At 35.4% G+C, this 18,180-nt stretch overlaps 2 protein-coding genes across 7 annotated transcripts; one reads left to right on the top strand and one right to left on the bottom strand.

Annotated features, from left to right (window-relative positions):
* The first annotated feature begins 882 nt into the window (after positions 1 to 882).
* Positions 883 to 3,774, top strand: LOC118038794 (UDP-glycosyltransferase 86A2). 2 transcript variants are annotated; one of them, XR_012169518.1, is made up of 3 exons: positions 883 to 1,552; positions 1,847 to 2,918; positions 3,352 to 3,774. XR_012169518.1 is itself a non-coding variant. In XM_073408416.1 (2 exons), exons 1-2 carry the CDS (start codon positions 949 to 951, stop codon positions 2,785 to 2,787), a joined length of 1,545 nt encoding a protein of 514 aa, XP_073264517.1. In that variant the 5' UTR covers positions 883 to 948; the 3' UTR covers positions 2,788 to 3,014. The 2 variants fall into 2 exon arrangements, 1 of the variants encoding a protein (XP_073264517.1); XM_073408416.1 differs by lacking the exon at positions 3,352 to 3,774 and having other exon boundaries at positions 1,847 to 3,014.
* A 540-nt stretch (positions 3,775 to 4,314) lies between these two features.
* LOC118038793 (ABC transporter G family member 3) lies at positions 4,315 to 13,023 on the bottom strand. Of its 5 annotated transcripts, none has more exons than XM_035045213.2 (13): positions 12,873 to 12,972; positions 12,731 to 12,780; positions 11,308 to 11,913; positions 11,122 to 11,201; positions 9,359 to 9,645; positions 8,677 to 8,848; positions 8,301 to 8,414; positions 7,789 to 7,917; positions 6,775 to 6,966; positions 6,094 to 6,180; positions 5,423 to 5,695; positions 4,920 to 5,027; positions 4,315 to 4,684 (listed from the first exon to the last, which is right to left on the bottom strand). In XM_035045213.2, the coding sequence occupies exons 3-13, from the start codon at positions 11,777 to 11,779 to the stop codon at positions 4,427 to 4,429; spliced, it is 2,172 nt and encodes a 723-aa protein (XP_034901104.1). In that variant the 5' UTR covers positions 11,780 to 11,913; positions 12,731 to 12,780; positions 12,873 to 12,972; the 3' UTR covers positions 4,315 to 4,426. The 5 variants fall into 5 exon arrangements, with proteins under 5 accessions (XP_034901104.1, XP_073264515.1, XP_034901103.1 ...); XM_073408414.1 differs by having other exon boundaries at positions 11,308 to 12,615; positions 12,873 to 12,961; XM_035045212.2 differs by lacking the exon at positions 12,731 to 12,780 and having other exon boundaries at positions 12,873 to 13,023.
* Between the last annotated feature and the right edge of the window lie 5,157 nt (positions 13,024 to 18,180).

The following is an 18,180-nucleotide window of genomic DNA, read 5'->3' as shown; positions in this document are numbered from 1 at the left end:
CATTACATCCTCCTCTTAGCCAATTCAAAGTCGACAAGTACAAACAAAACGATCGATATATCAAAGAGGGACTGACGGATTAAAGCACCATATATGCCTGCAAAACGATCGAGCAATTATGAAGAGTCTGGTCTCGTCGTTGATGCATATGCATCTTAATTAATTCTAGCTGCATGATCCTCTGATGTACGTAATCATAAGGTTGGATGATCATCTTCAAGATGCTTGTTTTTATCTTGAAACTTCAATATTGTTCAAAAGATTTCACTCAAAAAACAAAAAAAGAAAGTTGAAAAGCACTTGCCAAATTTATATGCATGCAAAAGCTCTGTTTAATCGAAAGTATCATCATCCCAGAGTATTCATAAGTTAGAAAAATACCACCTTGATGAAACACTTGAACTGCACTGCCAATCATGCATATTTCGTCGGCCTCTTTTTTGCTTTTTCTCGATGTATATCCCTGATTGAAGGCGGTTCTAGCTAGCAACTTCGACGGTGGGCATGGTAACAAGGGGCAGTTCTAGAATAGAAAAAATAACAGATCACCGGTATTTTTTTTTTTATTAATATGAATGTCCGGACCAGCTTGTGCGTATCTCAATTAATTTTATGAGCTCTAAAGTTAATGACCATGTAAGTCTCCAGTAATCATCTTATAAATAACCATACGGCTCGAACTTGAGATAAAAAAAAAAACAAACTTTTTAGTCCCAAGTTTTTATTACTGGACTACCTTCTAAATAATTAGATTATCAACATTAATTCCTGGCATATTGGAAGTGCTTGCTTGATTTGTAAATTCTCTCTTCAATTTAAAAAAAAATATTTTATTTTTTTAATTCTCTTTTTTATTTCTTTGTTTTCTTTATAAGTATTTCTCTCCCAGTGATTACAGCAAAATGATTTCTCCATAAATACAACCTCTCAAATGATCAAACCAAAGGCATGCCAAAATCTCCAGCTCTCTCTTCTTGTAAGAAACCCTTCTCCCTCCCTCCCTCTTCCTCCTTGCAACAAAACCCTAAAAGTAATATGGTAGAGACACACAAGAAACCCCATGTCATCTTCATACCCTATCCTCTTCAAGGCCATGTCATCCCAGCAGTTCACCTTGCCATCAAGCTTGCATCTCAAGGCTTCACCATCACCTTCATCAACACCCAGGCCATCCATCACCAAACCTCCAATGCTCAGCCCAGTAGTGAACCAGACATCTTCGCCAAGGTCCGAGAATCAGGCCTTGATATTCGGTATACAACTGTCTCCGATGGGCTTCCTATTGGGTTCGACCGGTCGTTGAACCTTGACCAATTCGCGGCAGCCCTATTGCATGTGTTCTCGGCCCATGTGGATGAGGTAGTGGGTCAGATTGTAAAGTCTGATGACAGTATTCGATGCTTGATTGCCGATACATTTTTTGGATGGCCATCAAAGATTGCAAAGAAATTTGGTTTGCTATATGTTTCCTTCTGGACAGAACCGGCTTTGGTGTTTACCTTGTATTATCATATGGATCTTCTAATGATAAATGGTCATTTTGCTTGTCAAGGTAACTTGTTGATGTCCATGTTTAATCATGCCATTCATACTATATTATTGCTTCAAGTTCTTGGTAGATTGAGTTGTCTTTTGCGTTCATATGGATTAATACTAATTTTACTTCATGTTCTTCCCGAATGAATGAGTAAATATCGTAAATCTAACTGTTGGAGCTTCTTGAAAACTGAATTCAGCAACATACTTTCGGTAAAATTAGCATTAATCTAGTTTATTAAAAAAATGTTGATATTTTAAAGAACTTCATGGTGGTATATGATCAATTTTTGGTAAATCTTGTGACTAGATTGCCGCGAGGACACCATAGATTACATACCAGGAGTTAAGGCAATAGAACCGAAGGACATGGCATCATATCTTCAAGAGACAGATACAACATCCGTTTACCATCAACTTATTTTCGAGGCCTTCAACGACGCTCGAAATGCAGATTTTCTTTTATGCAACACTGTGCAAGAACTTGAGGTCGAGACTCTGTCAGCCTTACAAGCCAAGATGCCCTGCTATGCAATTGGACCCATTTTTCCTAATGGCTTCACCAAGAGCTTCGTGGCCACCAGCCTGTGGTCCGAGTCCGATTGCACCCAGTGGCTTGACAAAAAGCCTCATGGCTCAGTCTTGTATGTTTCATTTGGTAGCTTCGCACATGTTGCAAAAAGGGACCTCGTAGAGATTGCAAAAGGGCTTTCCCTTAGCAAAGTGAGTTTTGTTTGGGTGCTCCGGCCTGATATTGTGAGCTCCGATGACGCCGATCCCCTGCCTGATGGGTTTGAGGAAGAGGTTGCGGACCGTGCAATGATCATACCTTGGTGCAGTCAAAGAGCAGTGTTGGCCCACCCAGCGGTCGGAGGGTTCTTGACACATTGTGGATGGAACTCTGTGCTCGAAAGTATATGGTGCCAGGTTCCCCTACTGAGTCTCCCTTTGCATACAGATCAATTCACAAATAGGAAATTAGTGGTTGATGACTGGAAGATAGGGTTTAATTTGAGTGATGGAAGGTTTGTCACTAAAGAGGAAGTTTCTAACAATGTCAAACGTTTGATGAGTGGAAAATCAGAGGACGGATTCAGGAACACAATCAAGGAGATGAAGAAAACATTAGAAAATGCTTTGTCATGCAATGGGTCGTCGGAGAAAAATATGGCTCGGTTCGTCAAGGACCTAAAGACCAAGATCAGTGAAAAGATGAAGCCAGTAGACAGATCTGCATGCACCGGCGGCTAAAACCATTGGTTTTTAAGATCAAACCCTAAGGCTAGATACTTCAGCCAAGCATGCGAGCCCCGCTTCAAAGAATTGTCAAGCTCCACGTTTGCTTCTCTCGCTTTTGCAAATTGATCGGTAGTAGTATAATGGTAAATAATCATTATACCCTCTTATTTTATTGCCTAATTACATATATAGATACTTTATAATAATGATAATAATATCTCATTTTTATATTTTATTAATTATATCTCATTCTAATTAAAAAAAAAAAATCGTCTTAACTATAAACTACTAAAAACACATTTTATGTAAAAATTCAAAATAATTGATATTCTTCTTTGTAATTTTATGAAACTTTTAACTACATATATTATTTTATTAACATGTTCAATATTATAGTAATGATTGTTTTTTAAATTATTTTTTGTTTAAAATTACATTAAAATAATATTTTTTTATTTTTAATATTAATATATTAAAAAAATATATAAAAATACTAAAAAAATAATTATAAACAAAAAAAATCAATTTAACAAAAAAAACCTTTCAAAATACAAAAATAAACGGATACAATTGCAGCTAGGCTAGAAGCCAACCAACGTCTGCCAATCACACGGTTACAAGAACAAATTTGATGGCCACATATTCAGGCACCATTCGCAAGCAAGCGGCAGAAATTGACAAATTGACGGTGAGCTCGTCAGAAAATGACATGCCAGAGGTAACGTCAGGCAGAGTGACTCGCATGATGCATTATTGCTAGGGTATGGGCCCAAATGTTACATCTGGTTTCGCGTGGGGTCTGATTGTGAAGTGAAAGCTGAACACCACACCTTCCAATCATGGAGTTAGAAACTGTGATTTGTGTATTTCTTGCCATTTCTTAAAAATATTGAACAAAGTCTCCATAGACTACAGATCATAGAACTTCAGATAAACTCTGGTGCGTTAGGACTTGATATATTGCCATGATTGCAGTAAAGATACCTTCCCTTTCCTCCATTCTTTCACTTTCTTTTGAGATCAATGCTTGAATTCAAAATCAATACCAAGAAGAAAGGTTGGCTTCAAAATATTACAAATTTGGAGGAAAAGATTCATACGGATGTTTGCAATATATGGATGAACCACAAGTAGCAGGTTAAACGCAAGATGGTTGATATTTGTCCTGAAGGAGTTCATTTCTTCTACAAGGAGCTCCACATAGCTATACGGAGCCCTACATAGATCCCACGCCATGTGGAATCACTCATGCTACAAATGTTAGAGATGAGAATGAGTTTGGTTAAAGGAGAGCAGTTGAGAGTCAAGTAAATATTGACTTGAAACCAAATGAGATTAGTTACAAATAGAGACATGATTAAGTAGTTCATTATATGATATAGAACCTAACTAGGGGTTCGAGGATGACCATGATAAGTAATCATAAAAACAGGTAAAAGGAATCAAAAGAAGAATAAACTATCTTAACGAGGCATGAAACGCTTAATAAGAGGCTATCCTGGCAAATAGAAGGATCTGAGAAACTTACGGGGGTAGACATTATTGTGACCAATGCTTTCTTTCTTTAACTGAATTCGTTCTTTTGTTTCTAACAGTAAAACTGAAATAAGGAGACAAAAACAGATTAGTTGCACAAAAGTGGCAGTACCATTCATCTAGGATTGTCTGTATCCCGATTACACCGGCAACACTTTAGTATGGATACATGTTTCCCTACACAAAAATGCAGTACAACAAACACAAGAATGCGATAGCCAATTGCCATGAGAAACAACACCAACAAATTCTCCCATTTGGAATTACTATCAGGAGAGATGTCATATGCACTGCGGAGGGCCTGCAATCCTGAAATGGTCCTTACTTGCCCGACAGCAAATGAAGTTCTCAGGTACTCGTTCTCCAAAAGCCCCTGCAACATCAAGACCATTGAGGCATCTAAGATCCTTTCAGACATATGATCTTATTTCAACCGCTTCCAACAAATAAATATTAAAAGGGAAAAGGGAAAGTTTGAATGTGTCTGATAGTCAGGGTTTTTGTATTGAATTGATTGAGCATAGCAAATGTGTTAATCATAATGTCAATAAAGAAACACAGCTACTCGTATGAAGGATACAGCAAAGTGCAATTACAAGCAAACTTGCCTGAATAGAATACGTGTGAAAAGCAATGTAGGATACTGGATATGTCCACACTGGTCCTGGCAAGGCACTTCGAATTCTAAAATACCCCGCAGAAAGCATCATTACAACCTGAATGGCATGCATATAAACAATCACATTAAGAAATGCCAACTCATAAATCAATATAAATATGCATATACATCAGTACTCACTGCAACTTAGTGATCTGTTTAGAATGTTTATGTCCAATGGGGTAATAACTTGCATATATGCATCAGAAAGGTCATCAAACACCATACAAAATGCTCTGAGTGAACATTTGTGATGGATTTTTATTTTTATTTTTGCAATTAGCTTTAGTACTCAAATACAATAGAACTATCTACACTAGAATATCCCAAGCTAAATGAGAGAGAGTTACAGTTTAACACCAACAGCAAAAGTAGTTGTAAGTGCCTGTGTGTAACATGAACATATTTAACAATCCAAAGATAATAACATAAAGTACTGATAATGAAACTCACATGTATGAACACCATTGTTAATACACTCCAGAAAACATGTTGCCAAAGGGAAGTGATAAGCAGCATTAATCCTTCATTTACTAAGAGGCACGCGAAGAAATTCAAAACAAAGTACATCAACAAGCTAAATCCATCTTGCAAGCCTATGAGGAAATAGAAGACAAGACTTGATGAAATGGAGATGAGAAAGAGGAATGGTATGCTGGATATAAGTTGCCCAAGTAAAAAGACAAGTGCTCCTGAATGCCTATTTGATTCTTCACATGCAAATATCTGCAAAACAGGCAAACCGGTTGACCAAATCAAGTATGAGAAAGATGAACCATGGGCAATCAAATAATGATTAAAAAGAAGAAAGAGATTACATTGTAATATAATTTTCCCATATTGGACTTTCTATGATACACAGATGAGTTTTAAACTTTTTAGTTTATCTATTTTCTACCTAGTTCATATAATGCATAATCAATGAACTTAATAAATAATGTTTTATTGTCTTTGGTTCAATCAGGATATCAAAGGCAACTTCCTGATCCACAGAACTCTACATGAGATCAATTAAAAAACGAGTGCCATTTATTCTCAAGCCAAATCTTATTTTTTTATATCATATGTAACCATATAACAACAAATTTTACATATTAACACCTAACAAAATAGCAGCAGAATACCTTAATTTCCTTCAACAGCGCAGGTACACCCGCTATGCTTAGAAGTGAAGTAAATGAGACAAATACAAATATAGCTGCAACCCTTGTCTGCAAAATGGGAGTGGACATAAGAAATCCGGATGTATCAGAGCAAGAGAAATAGTGCATATGCATGAATGAAGACAAAAACAATGAAAAACAAGGTCAAGAAGCAGCGATGAACAAGAAATTGTTATCAATCTAAAAGATGAACATTTACCACTGGCCAAATGAATGATAGATGGAAATAACATGCATCCCATGCCAATCAGGCATTTCAAAGAATAAAATATTCAAGGAAAATCCTTTTAAGTTACACATCTGAACTATGTCCTAGGAAGTCCAAGTGATAGCAGAAGTAACCTTCACCTGCTGAATATCAAAATGATTTATTTTTTTTCCCAGACGAGGAAGGATCCAATGCACTGGGGTTAGTTAGAGGAATAGTCAAAGTAATAGCTGCTTCCATAATGAATCAGACAGTATGATGAGCATGTCCAACCCAGACCTGTCTTTACTCGAATCATGTGTTTGATTACGAAAACTTGATATAAAATACATATATGACCAGGTCCTAAAAATCTCATAGTTATCATGTTCTTCCTTTGGGTACTTGAGGGTGCAAATTCAGATGCAATAATGATCTTGTTTTAAGGAACTCACCACAACTGAAGACAAAGAATGCCTCAAGCCTGAGAATACTGTACCAATACAGAGAGTAAGGAGCATATACAGAATAAGGCGAAGCCAGTAGTATTTCCATTCCCTTGACATAACTAGCAAAGATCTCCAAGTCAAAACAGCAACCCTTGTAGCAATGCCAGCTTTTCCCTTGCTTTTAAGAAGTGGACCTTCCTGCAGGGTTGAATCACATATGACGAGATTTGGTGAAAGCTATAAAAAAGCAATGCTTTCATTGCAGTTTATTATTGAATGCAAAAATGGGAGTTTGTGCTTCAATGAAAAGAAGGGGCAGATGATTGGATGGAAGTGTAGAGTGGGTATTACAAGAGTTGAAGGAATTTCTCAAATTAAAAATTTACTTGGGATAAAAATAATAATTATGGAATAAAAATCCACTACTACAATGAAACTTGTATTTGCATGCAGACACAATCATGTACACATGGACACACTCGCACACATGCCCATGGGGGGTATCTACAAACGAGCAAGCACATCTGCATGGCTGCATAGCCTGCATTTCTACACCTAAATTAACAGCGAGCTGCCCTCTTCTTTACCAAATGATACCTGGATAAGCTTGATTATTTCTGTGTCACCCTCTGTGGGTCACATGCTCCAAAATCATAAAAACAATTGAGGACTTTTTTCACATATATGGCTGGTAAAATTGACTTAAATCCAGCATACACCAGCTCCCTTTACCATTCGATCTAAATCCTAAAGTCAGAACTAAAGTGTCACAGGATTAATCCAGAAAAATTTATCCAGGCTGTCATGGCATTGACACAGCAATCCAAGCAGGAAGAAGAAGAAAGAAATAAATAAAAAAGATGGATTCATTCATTATCCACAACCTATAAAAGTAGGAACTCACAAGATTCATACAAGTCTCTCTTGGTGTCACATGACAATCAACAATTACTTACAGTGAAGGCAGAGTATATAGGCAACCAATAAACATGGTGTGATACAAGGAGATAATGACAATACCCTTTCAGTGAGTTTCAATATCATGGTTTCAACTGCAGCAGCATCAGCTGATGATTTATAGGTTGCTTCTAGGGTACGTATGGCAACAGCAGTGTCCATGTTCACTGATGAAAAATCTCCATGGTCATCCTGTGACAATAATTCCATGTCTAGCAAATGTCAAAATGAGTACTAAATAAAAGTGTCCTAAATCGACATGATAATAATAAGAACGCAGAAGTCAACAGTTGTACAGCATTTCATTCAACCTCAGGCTGAAAATAAGCAATATGAGTGTCACAACTTAAAACATCAGCCCCAATATTAAGTGCACAGAAGTTGACACTTCTACAGCAATTTGTTCAACCTCAGGTTGAAATAATTAGCATTATGAGTGTTACAACTTCAAACAACAGCCTCAATATGAGTGTTACAACTGCAACCATCAGTCTCACTGTTTCTTTGTTTTAAGAGCATCTTTTTGGTGCCATCAGAATTAAAAATCACTAAAACAACAATAATTACTCAAGTACCTGCCAATTTTTGCACATTGCGATGATCCTGTCAAAATCCGTGTTTATTGCACGTAAGAAGTGATCAGAAGGACTTTGCATAATTGGGCAAGGAAATCCAGCATTCGAGAAGTGCTTCATCAAAGTAAATATGTCAGTCAATATCAATATAACACAATCTTTAATTCCAAGAAAGAAAAAATTCTTGGAGTTTTGTGCATAAGTTATTTTGATACCACATTTTATGGCAACCAAATGATGCACAAAATAAATACCACAGTACTTGGTTGAATACATTTGATACTAAACAATAAAATGGCCAAATGACATGGGTCTCACTAATTTCAACATTATGTTCTTTATTAGAAAACGAAACAAAGTTCCCAGCATCCCTTACTTGCAAGCAGGCCAATGTTTCTCCAAAAAATAAGGTATTTCCATTTGAAAGCAGGCAGATCCGATCAAAGAGACCAAACACTTCTGTGCTGCTCTGGTAAATGGTAAAGATTAGAGTGCACCCAGTGCTAGCAAGTTTCTTTAATGTAACCATCATCAGAAGGGTAGAGACACTGAAAGAGGCAAAGTCATGAAATTAGATAGAGCATGGCAATCAATCAATACTCACAGGAAGAAAGACATAAATCATTAAGAGCATGCAGAGCCATGACCCAAATACAGGTATGGAAAAAGTTAGGCCATTAATAATGTTGGATCCCACATAAAATGGCAAATAACTTTTTTATACCAAAATTCATATGAAGTTAGTTAAACTTTCTTTGATGATGCAGCCACATTTCCTCCATCATTTCAAGAACTTTGGTCCTCCAGTTCTTATTTTTTGGAGAGTTAGTATTACATTTTAAGATGCTCTCATTCACCCACATACATAAAGTGGTCTAACAGCATCTAATATAGGTTCTTTCAGAGAAAAAAAACCTAAGATGCTTGTTCCTACCCCTGATTGAGTGCTTCACGTCAACAGTGCAATAAGCCCGTAGCACACTAAGCAGGATGAATGTAAGAAAATAATAAGAGCGTTGAAAACCTAAATGGGGTTGGATGGAGAAATATGCAATAACCTGTCAAGATGATAGAGAGGTTCATCTATAAATAATACGTGTGGCCTCATCACAAGCTCCCGAGCAATGCTTATACGCCTTCGCTCACCACTTGGAAGGCCCTTAAAATAACAATGTCCTCCAATCAGTTTGTTTGCGTAATCACTCAAAGACATGGCATGGATGGCATCCTCTACCACACTCTTTTTCTGGCAGAAGAAGCCAGGAAGTTGAAGCAGTGCGGAGTAGTACAAGTATTCTCTGACAGTGAGAGATCCTATCAGAGTAGTTTCCCTCTCAACAAAACCCTACAAATTGGAAGATAACTCAACGTCAAATGCCCCAACTTTACTACAGATAACAAGTTTTAGTTCCATCATGGAATTGCAACTTTAACTTTCTGTTTGTAGATAAATTTCCTTGGTATCAGATAACAGCTTTTAGTTCCATCAAATTTCTTCATAGTTCCATCATGGAATTGCAACTTTAAATTTCTGTTTGAAGATAAATTTCTTCATTATCAGTTACAGAACTTGATCAGTTATGAAAAGGATGTGAAAAAATTTAAGTGTCCAACCTTGGTTCGAGGGAAAAATTCTATATATTCCAAATTATGATGTAAGCTAAAGTTGACACCAAGGACCATCAAAAGGCAAAACACTAAACATTATGAGAATGACTACCCATAGGTAGATTTTGATAAAAAAAATAAAAAAATAAAAAAAAAAAACAGTAACAACATCATATGCCTGTTAGAGACCATCATAACTCCATTGAGTTCACAGAAACACACTTGTGCACTCATGCATACATGTAATATATTCTATGCAAAACAGTGAGCAGAAACCTATTGTAAGAAAAAATGGTTGTGATTAGGGCCTTGATCCTAATATAGAGTGTAGACTACTTTTTTTTTCCCTTTTTTTATCCTCTTTGACAATTAACTGACATGAATGAAAGTTATCAACATAACAGTCTCTAAGAAGACAATGATGATGTGTTTGAATTTTATCACCTGGATAGGCCGGATATGAGGCTAGATTTTGGGTGAGCAAGTAAAGTACAGAAAGTATGTGCTCTATCTCTCAAAAGAGACTCATAAGCAACCAGATTGTGCAACAGCCAAACTTAATAATGCATTCCTTATGATAACTTGGTTGTATTTTAGCATACCAACCATAAAAAATGATCTAAAAATTGTACAGAAATGGATATGAAAGGAGAGCAGAAAATTAAAAAAGGAATGGCAGGAAATGTGACAATCAACAAACCATACTGGTCATTTAATATAGTGATTCTTAGTACAGCATTTGGCTCAGTGATGACAAGAGAAAATTCAGCCAACAATTCTGGTGACAGTTTTATGATGGTTACAGAATTAATAAGACAAAATCTAATTGCATGGATAACAAAACAGCCTTGCCAACAGAACCATTTATTACAAATAGGATAATACTGTAATACCAAAACATATATATAACTATATCACTCAGCTCCTTGAGACAAAGTAATGTACTAAGAAATTGATGATAAATAAATTAAAGGGAGATTGGCCAAGAACCTTTTGATCTTACATATTAAAATAGCAAGAAGATATTAATCATAGAAAGAAGATTATCAAAGCTGCGGCAGAGAATCTATCTTGCATATTTAAAGAACAAGATGAAACAAATCATAGAAGGATGAGTATCAAGATGGCTGAGTTGAGAGGAAAACCAATGAAAAAAAATTAAATTGCCAGAGAAATAACTATCTAATAGCAAGAGAATATACTTATAACTTACATATGTGCCATAACGCATGCGTGATTTTGCACCATTGACAAAAATCTCACCATACATTCTAGCTGAATGATGCAATCTCCCTGCAGTGTTGAAATTCACTTCTTTAGTTTCAAGCATCCGTCCATGGAGACAATTTCAAAGCAAATGTTTCAACTTGGTGATAAAAATGAATGGCATCTAACTAACCTGCAATAGCCCTTAGCAACGTGGATTTCCCAGATTTTGCAGGGCCCATGATGACTGTCATTGTCCCAGGCAATGCATAACCACTTGAGCTCTTGACAACTTTGTCTGAGTACTTCCTTTTCCCTTTGATTGTAACAGTCAAGTCTTTCCAAACAACAGAAGCCCCTGCAATTTTTCTTGCAACAACTGCACGCTCTGGTAATGGTGGGGATGGCAATGACCCACTATTAAGCTTTGACAAAGATGGGGATGCTGGTGTAATAGCAACATTGATAGAGTCACCTCCTTCCTCCACCCTAACATCAATATCGGTATCCTCCCACTCAGGTGAATCCTCAAATGAGATAGGTTGTCTAACTGAACCAGGCTTCCGCAAGTAGAAGAAGTTACTTGATGGCACCCTACTTGCAGGACTACTTGCTGAAGACGAAGAAGATCTGTAATTATCCGATTGAGATTGTATCTCTTCCATTTCCTAATCCCACTTTTTTCGAAACACGAAATATCAGAAAATGTCTACGCTTTCACGCAAACAAAATAGCATCTGTGCATACTGCTAATCACAGTTTTCGACAACTCCACATCTTCATGTCAGAAAAAAAGGTCCTACATCAGCAATTCAAGAAATCGAAAGTTTCAAGCATCAATTAGTAAATTGTGGATTCAGATTCCAACATGCCATGGTTATGCACTGAACATTGACAGGCAAGTATAGGAGAAACTGTAGAAAAGGAAAAGGCAAGTAAATTTTCTTAACATTTGGGAATTGTTAAATCAAAGGCCTCCAATCAAGTGAGATAACAATATGATCCCCAGGTACTTCTGAAATGAAACAATAACAAAAACAAATAGAAACCCCATCGCCCATCTTGCTTGGAAGCTTTTTCCTTAAGAAGAAAATAAAAAATAATGTAGCACAATGATAAGCAGCAAGGCAGCACTTTTCAACTGTATAAAGATCCCATTATCAGATTACATTTGAAACAAGCCTTATAGGAATAAATAAAAAGATTATCAAAAAGCAACCCTCTTTTTTTCATATAGGTTATGTTCATAGAACAGAATGACAGCAAAATGGCAAAAGAAGAAGAAGAGACCCCAAAAACCCAAATGGTGAACTAAACGAAGAAACCACCAATCAGACCAAAAATCAACCTCATTTTGATACAATAATAATTAAAAAAGAAAAAAAAAGAGGCAGAGAGCAAAAGGAAGGCAAACCCACACACACATACTTCCTTTAGTAACTTGTCAAATAGTATCTTGTGTCTCAAACTTGATAAACTTGTTGTACCTAGTATTGGTAGTCTGTTTTGTAGCCAAGATAAGAAAATGGAAATAAAAGTCTGAAAATTAAAAAAGAAATGAAAACTTTGCAGCTTAACTTAACCTAACAACTGTGAAGAGTAGGCCAGTGGAGTACCCAAGAAACAGAAAGGAAGGTAGCTGCTTGAAGTAGTCTTCTTCTACTTTCTACCCTCAGTCAGTAAGCAAGTAGAGTAGAACCCATGTTAATCACACAAACTTCAATGGATAGAGAAGAGAAGAACGTAAAAGAGACAAACCTGGATCTAAATGTGAATGGGAGACCTGCCTTAAGACTTAAGCCTTACTCCTTAGAGAGAAGAGAGGGAAGGAGTGAAGTTGGAGAGTGTCAGAAGGGTGTCAGTGTGTTTAATAATGACATAAACTTAAGATTTAATTCACCATATAATAATTAATTCAATTTAGGGTAGGTTTAGTAGTGTGATAAAATGGTACTAATATATAGTTTCAATTATAATTTAAAAAGTATTTAATAAATTAACATTTTTAAAAAAAAATTATATTTAAAATTTTAATTCATAATTTATTATAATATCAAAAACACCCATTAAGACGATGTAAAGTTTATACTTAAATAGTGTTTTATATAATTTTTAAGAAATAATTTAATTTTTTTCTATCTAATTCTTTTTTAGAGTTTTTTTATTAGAAAACACCAAGGTCCCAAGATAATAAAAGAAAAAAAAATGGATAAAAAGACTTAATTAAGGATTTTAATAACTTGAAGACAGGAATATAAACGGCCAAACCGGGGGGGGCTTAGGATATGACCGGTTGCTCCGGTCTGGTTGGCATCTTTGCTTTATCTCTTTTTTGGATTTGGGTTTCTTTTTTGTTTTTTTCTTTTTCTTTCTTTTCTGAGATTTGATTGTGATGATGGTTTGATATTGCCAAGGCAACACTTGTAGAGTCCAAAATCTTGTTTGAAATAAAGGGTGTCCCATTCATCCATGCCCTTGAATGATTAGAGGCAGTCAAGAATAATTGTAATAAAAGCAATATTTTTTTATTTAGAAAAAAAGTGAGAGGGAGGAAAATAATCGTTAATTTATCCGTGCTCCATTCCAATAAATTTTTATTAGTATTTGGAACATGGTTGTATTTGTATTTTTAAATTTTTAAAAAAAAATTATGTGTTTTAGATTATTTTGATATTCTAAAAAAAATAATTTTTTTAAAAAAAAAAACATCATTTTAATGTATTTTGATACAAAAAAAATTTTAAAAAAACCACAACTACATTTTAAAACAGGCCATTCTAAACTTACGTGGTTCACAGAGAATTAGGTGTCTGGTATCGAATTATATTATCCACAGCAAATTAGGTGTTTGTTATCAACTTCTGTTGTTTATAATAAATCAAGTTTTTATTGTCGAATTTATGTTGTTTGCAGTGAATCATATGTATTTGATGATGATTTTGCTTATGTTTTACTACTGTTTCTTTCAATGATTTTGGAAATAGAATACCATTTCGGCATGATTGCTTAAAATATTTCCTTTTGACCCGTCGGCCCAAAGCCGTGTGGGTCACCAACGAGGTTCGATCTAGTTGGAGTGCAAGATCTCACTACGTGCCAAACTTTACTGGACTAGACCTGATTGGATTGGAAGAGGAAAAAAATAGACCCCTCTTTTTCGGCCGAGGAAAAGCTCTCACGAATGGACAAAGACGTGGCATGTTCTCATTTGACACTTCACAGTTTCTTGATAAGCTTCAATTTTTTTTTTTAATGAAATGATGTTACGGTTATAACGTGGGTGGTAAAACTCAAGGGCACATATATTCTTTATCTCTCTTCTTCTTCTTCTTTTTATCTGTCTTTTTAGATTAAGCGGGTGTGTTTAGAATGTTGTAGAAGTTATGTTTTTTTATTTAAAAATATATTAAAATATTTTTTATATCAATATATCAAAATAAAAAAAAAACAATTTCAAATTTTAAAAAACACAATTTAAAACACGATCTCAAATAAGCTAATTAAAAAATATCATTCCGAAGATAAATCCAACATAACCATGGAAGATTATGTTCCCTCAACATAAGTCTGCCGCATGCGTGCTCAAGTGCGATGAACATCTTTACATGATCAGTTTAACCTACTTGTTTACCTTAATCCATTATGGTTATTCCTTTAATGTTGGTGCCTCAACTTATAATTATTTTATATAAACATAATTTTGTTTTATTTTTTTAAATTGGGCGTTAACCGAACATCATATTTTTTTTTTGACATTATAACAACCCAATTTAAAATAAAATCAATTTAAATTAGAAGAAAAAAAAGTTCAGTGACTGGAAAAAAATCCTAATTTTTTTAAATAAATAAAATTGAATCTTATCTTCCCAAGCCGAGTGATGGAATATTCCCCTATCAATGCAAGGCCACCATACGTCAGCAAAAAAACAAATCACCATGACCAATCTCACAAAAAAACAACACTAAATGACCAAATTAAAAAACAAAGACATTAAGGAGCCAAAATATAAAAAATCTCAGGCACTAAAAAATGAAAATCACCATGCAGGTCCGATTGTCCTCACAATCACAGCAAAACATTGATGGGTCTTATTTCTTTTTTTAATTTTGGAATTCCCAGGAGAAGCCCATCGATTTTAGTAAAGGCAAGTCCAAGTTGGAGTAGGGATGCAAATGCAAGCCCAAATGACCTCAATAGACGGAGGAGGCAGGTGAACCGTGAACGGAGGATAAGAACGGTCTGATGCAAGCCCAGTTTTCAGCAACAGCAGCGCAACCGAGTTTTTTCTTGGCTGGCCGGTTCGCACCGGGTCAATCTTCCTCGTAGTTTTTTTAAACCCGATTTAGTTTTTTTAATCCTGACCACAGATCAGCCGCTGAACTGAGTTGAATTTTAAAATATTAACCGGTAAGATGTGAATGTTGTCACATGGTTTCCAAAAGACTGACGAACATTTTATTATGGTTGGTAAATATTTGAGTTAATAATAATTTAGTCCGTGCAGTATAATAAAACTAATATAATAGTCCTCGTTATTTCAAAAACTATTTGTTCAGTCCCTGTGCTTTAAAATCTGTTTATAATTTAATCCCTCCATCAATTACATATTTGTTTTTCCGATTCGTTCTCTTTTGTTTTCTCTTTCGAGATACAGCTGAAATGAAACATAATTTTGGTGAATTCATGCTACATCATTCTGCTGCTTTCGTATATTCAGACACAAGCCATATATATTTAAGTAATTTCTAGAGAAAGTGACAGTAAGAAAAAACAAAAACAAAATTTATCAATGGAACATACACACAAAGAACAAACGTAAATCATTAATTCCCCCAAAATTCATCATGGACATATCCCATGCATGTCCTCTTGGTCCATAGCTTACAAGTAATAAGCACACAAACCATGTTTAAACGAACTAACTAATTACATGCAGATGACTAATATTATACCTTAAGCATTCTTCAACAATTGCACCACGTACGTACACAATCAAGGCTTCAACTTAGAGCACAAGACAAGAGGCAGATTGTTCACAAATCTGCTCGGAGCCGATGAGTGCCTATAACCTTTTGGCAAGCAACCCTTCACATCACGCCCACCGAAGAAAGGTCGCTTGCGATTCAAAAGAGGCTTCATTTTGACATAATCTTCACCTTGTGAAACCAGAGGCACCGTCACCATGGTGCTCGGAACGCTAGAGGGGAGCTTGGGGATGTCACGTCCGGCCATGGTGATCCCCAGAGAATTAGACGACAACAGGAAATAGATGAACAGTATGTAAAACATGGTGGCAGTGCTAGTACTTCTCATTTATAGGGTTTTGATGCTTTGTTTGTGCCTTTGCTAGAGAGGTTAAACCAGAAGGGGGTTTTATGGGAGACCTAAGAGAAGAAGGGAGAAGGGCCTTAAATAGGCTCGTGATCAGCTGCTGAAGAAATCAGACATGGCACAGCTCATTGCTAGCATGGCATGGCAGTGCTTTTGAGAGTGTGGTGGGAGGTGAATTAATTACTACGGTGGGTGCACCTCTTCTGTTTCACTGCCGGAAGAGGTGATGATACCCGTGAATTTATTCTTTTTTCTTTTTGAAATCTCTACCTTTTAATCTCCATATCTAACTTTGATATTTTCGTTGATCACATTCATTTGGGAAATTAAGTATAGATCATGCAAGCAATAAATTTGACTGCTTAAGTAGGTTTAGTCGCCTTATACAATATGTGCGCGCTAAGAAAGCTTCATAAATAAACTACACAAAACTTTTTTTCCTTTCTTCAACAATAGAAATCAATAGACACTATTTTTACCCAACACACTTCTTGGATAACAATAAACCCTAACCTTCCTTAGATAAAAGATTGGGGTTTGCACCTTCTCATCACCTCCAGCAATAGTCATTAAGGAAAACAGTACTTAATGACAATCCTAGGGTATATTTGATATGGATTAATGTATGCATGTGTCCATGCATCTTAAGAACAGTATAATACACGCGTATTTTACCGTTTTATACTTTGGTTAAAGGTTCGGAACACGGGCAATAATTTAATTAGAAAACCTGATAATATTTTAATAAGTGAAATATTATTTATTTAAAAGGTTGTCAATGTTTATTTTTTTGTATATATTCATTAATGTTTTGAATTTTAATTTATTATAAATTTAATAATAAACTGGTTTTATAAATAATATCTTGATTATTATTATATATATAAAAAAAGTTCTTCCAAAATGGATTAATGTACAAAACACACCAATAATGATGGCATTCATCGATTATAAAGCTTTCAATAGTAGATACAACAACATGATTTATTCAAGAAATGGGTCATCAACTTTGCTGGTGGTGCTTTCAAGACGTGATCAGCATTGATTCCAAGCCACGTGATTCTCACTATTGCTTCTCCAAAGTCATCGTATTTCATGAATTTTGTCGAATTACAATTAGCAGTAACATTTTATTTACCATGTCCAAATTAGAAGAGTGATTTACACCAGTTAATTGAGCTCCTCTTTTGTGGTTAATTGCATAATTTAAAATCTCTCTTTGACTCTGCTCATGACCATTAGAATGCCAAAACTGGAGATGAACTTGATTTACCTTGAGAATAATTTTTTTTTTTTTTAAAAAAAAAAAACTAATTTTTTGGGGACCCTGCAGGTCCAGGACACGGCAGATTCCACATGAGTGGTGTACTATCAGAAGTCAACCTTAGATCCACTTCCCCTTGGGATCCAGGTGGGGGCTTCTGATTGGACCACTGAATTAGGTTCAAACATTAAATGAATAATAGTGATCATTCAGAAAACTAATTGTCAAGTTTTTCATCATAAAAACGGAGAAAATTCTAAATAAGACCCAATTTATAAATAAAAGTAAACCACAGGAACTAAAATAAGTTTTTGAAAACTATGGGGACTAAAATGGAATACATTAGTTTTTTTTTACCTCAAGAATTTAATTATGGCCAATCTTATTAACCATGGGACTTGTGAAATCATTCAATATCCAATGCTTGTAGTTGTTCGTAGTTAAATTGATATGCTTCACCAAACATTAAA

Source organism: Populus alba, chromosome 4, assembly GCF_005239225.2.
Source record: "Populus alba chromosome 4, ASM523922v2, whole genome shotgun sequence".
Classification (NCBI taxonomy): domain Eukaryota; kingdom Viridiplantae; phylum Streptophyta; class Magnoliopsida; order Malpighiales; family Salicaceae; genus Populus; species Populus alba.
The sequence above is the reverse complement of the archived record's forward strand: the minus strand, read 5'-3'. Positions and strand labels throughout refer to the sequence as shown.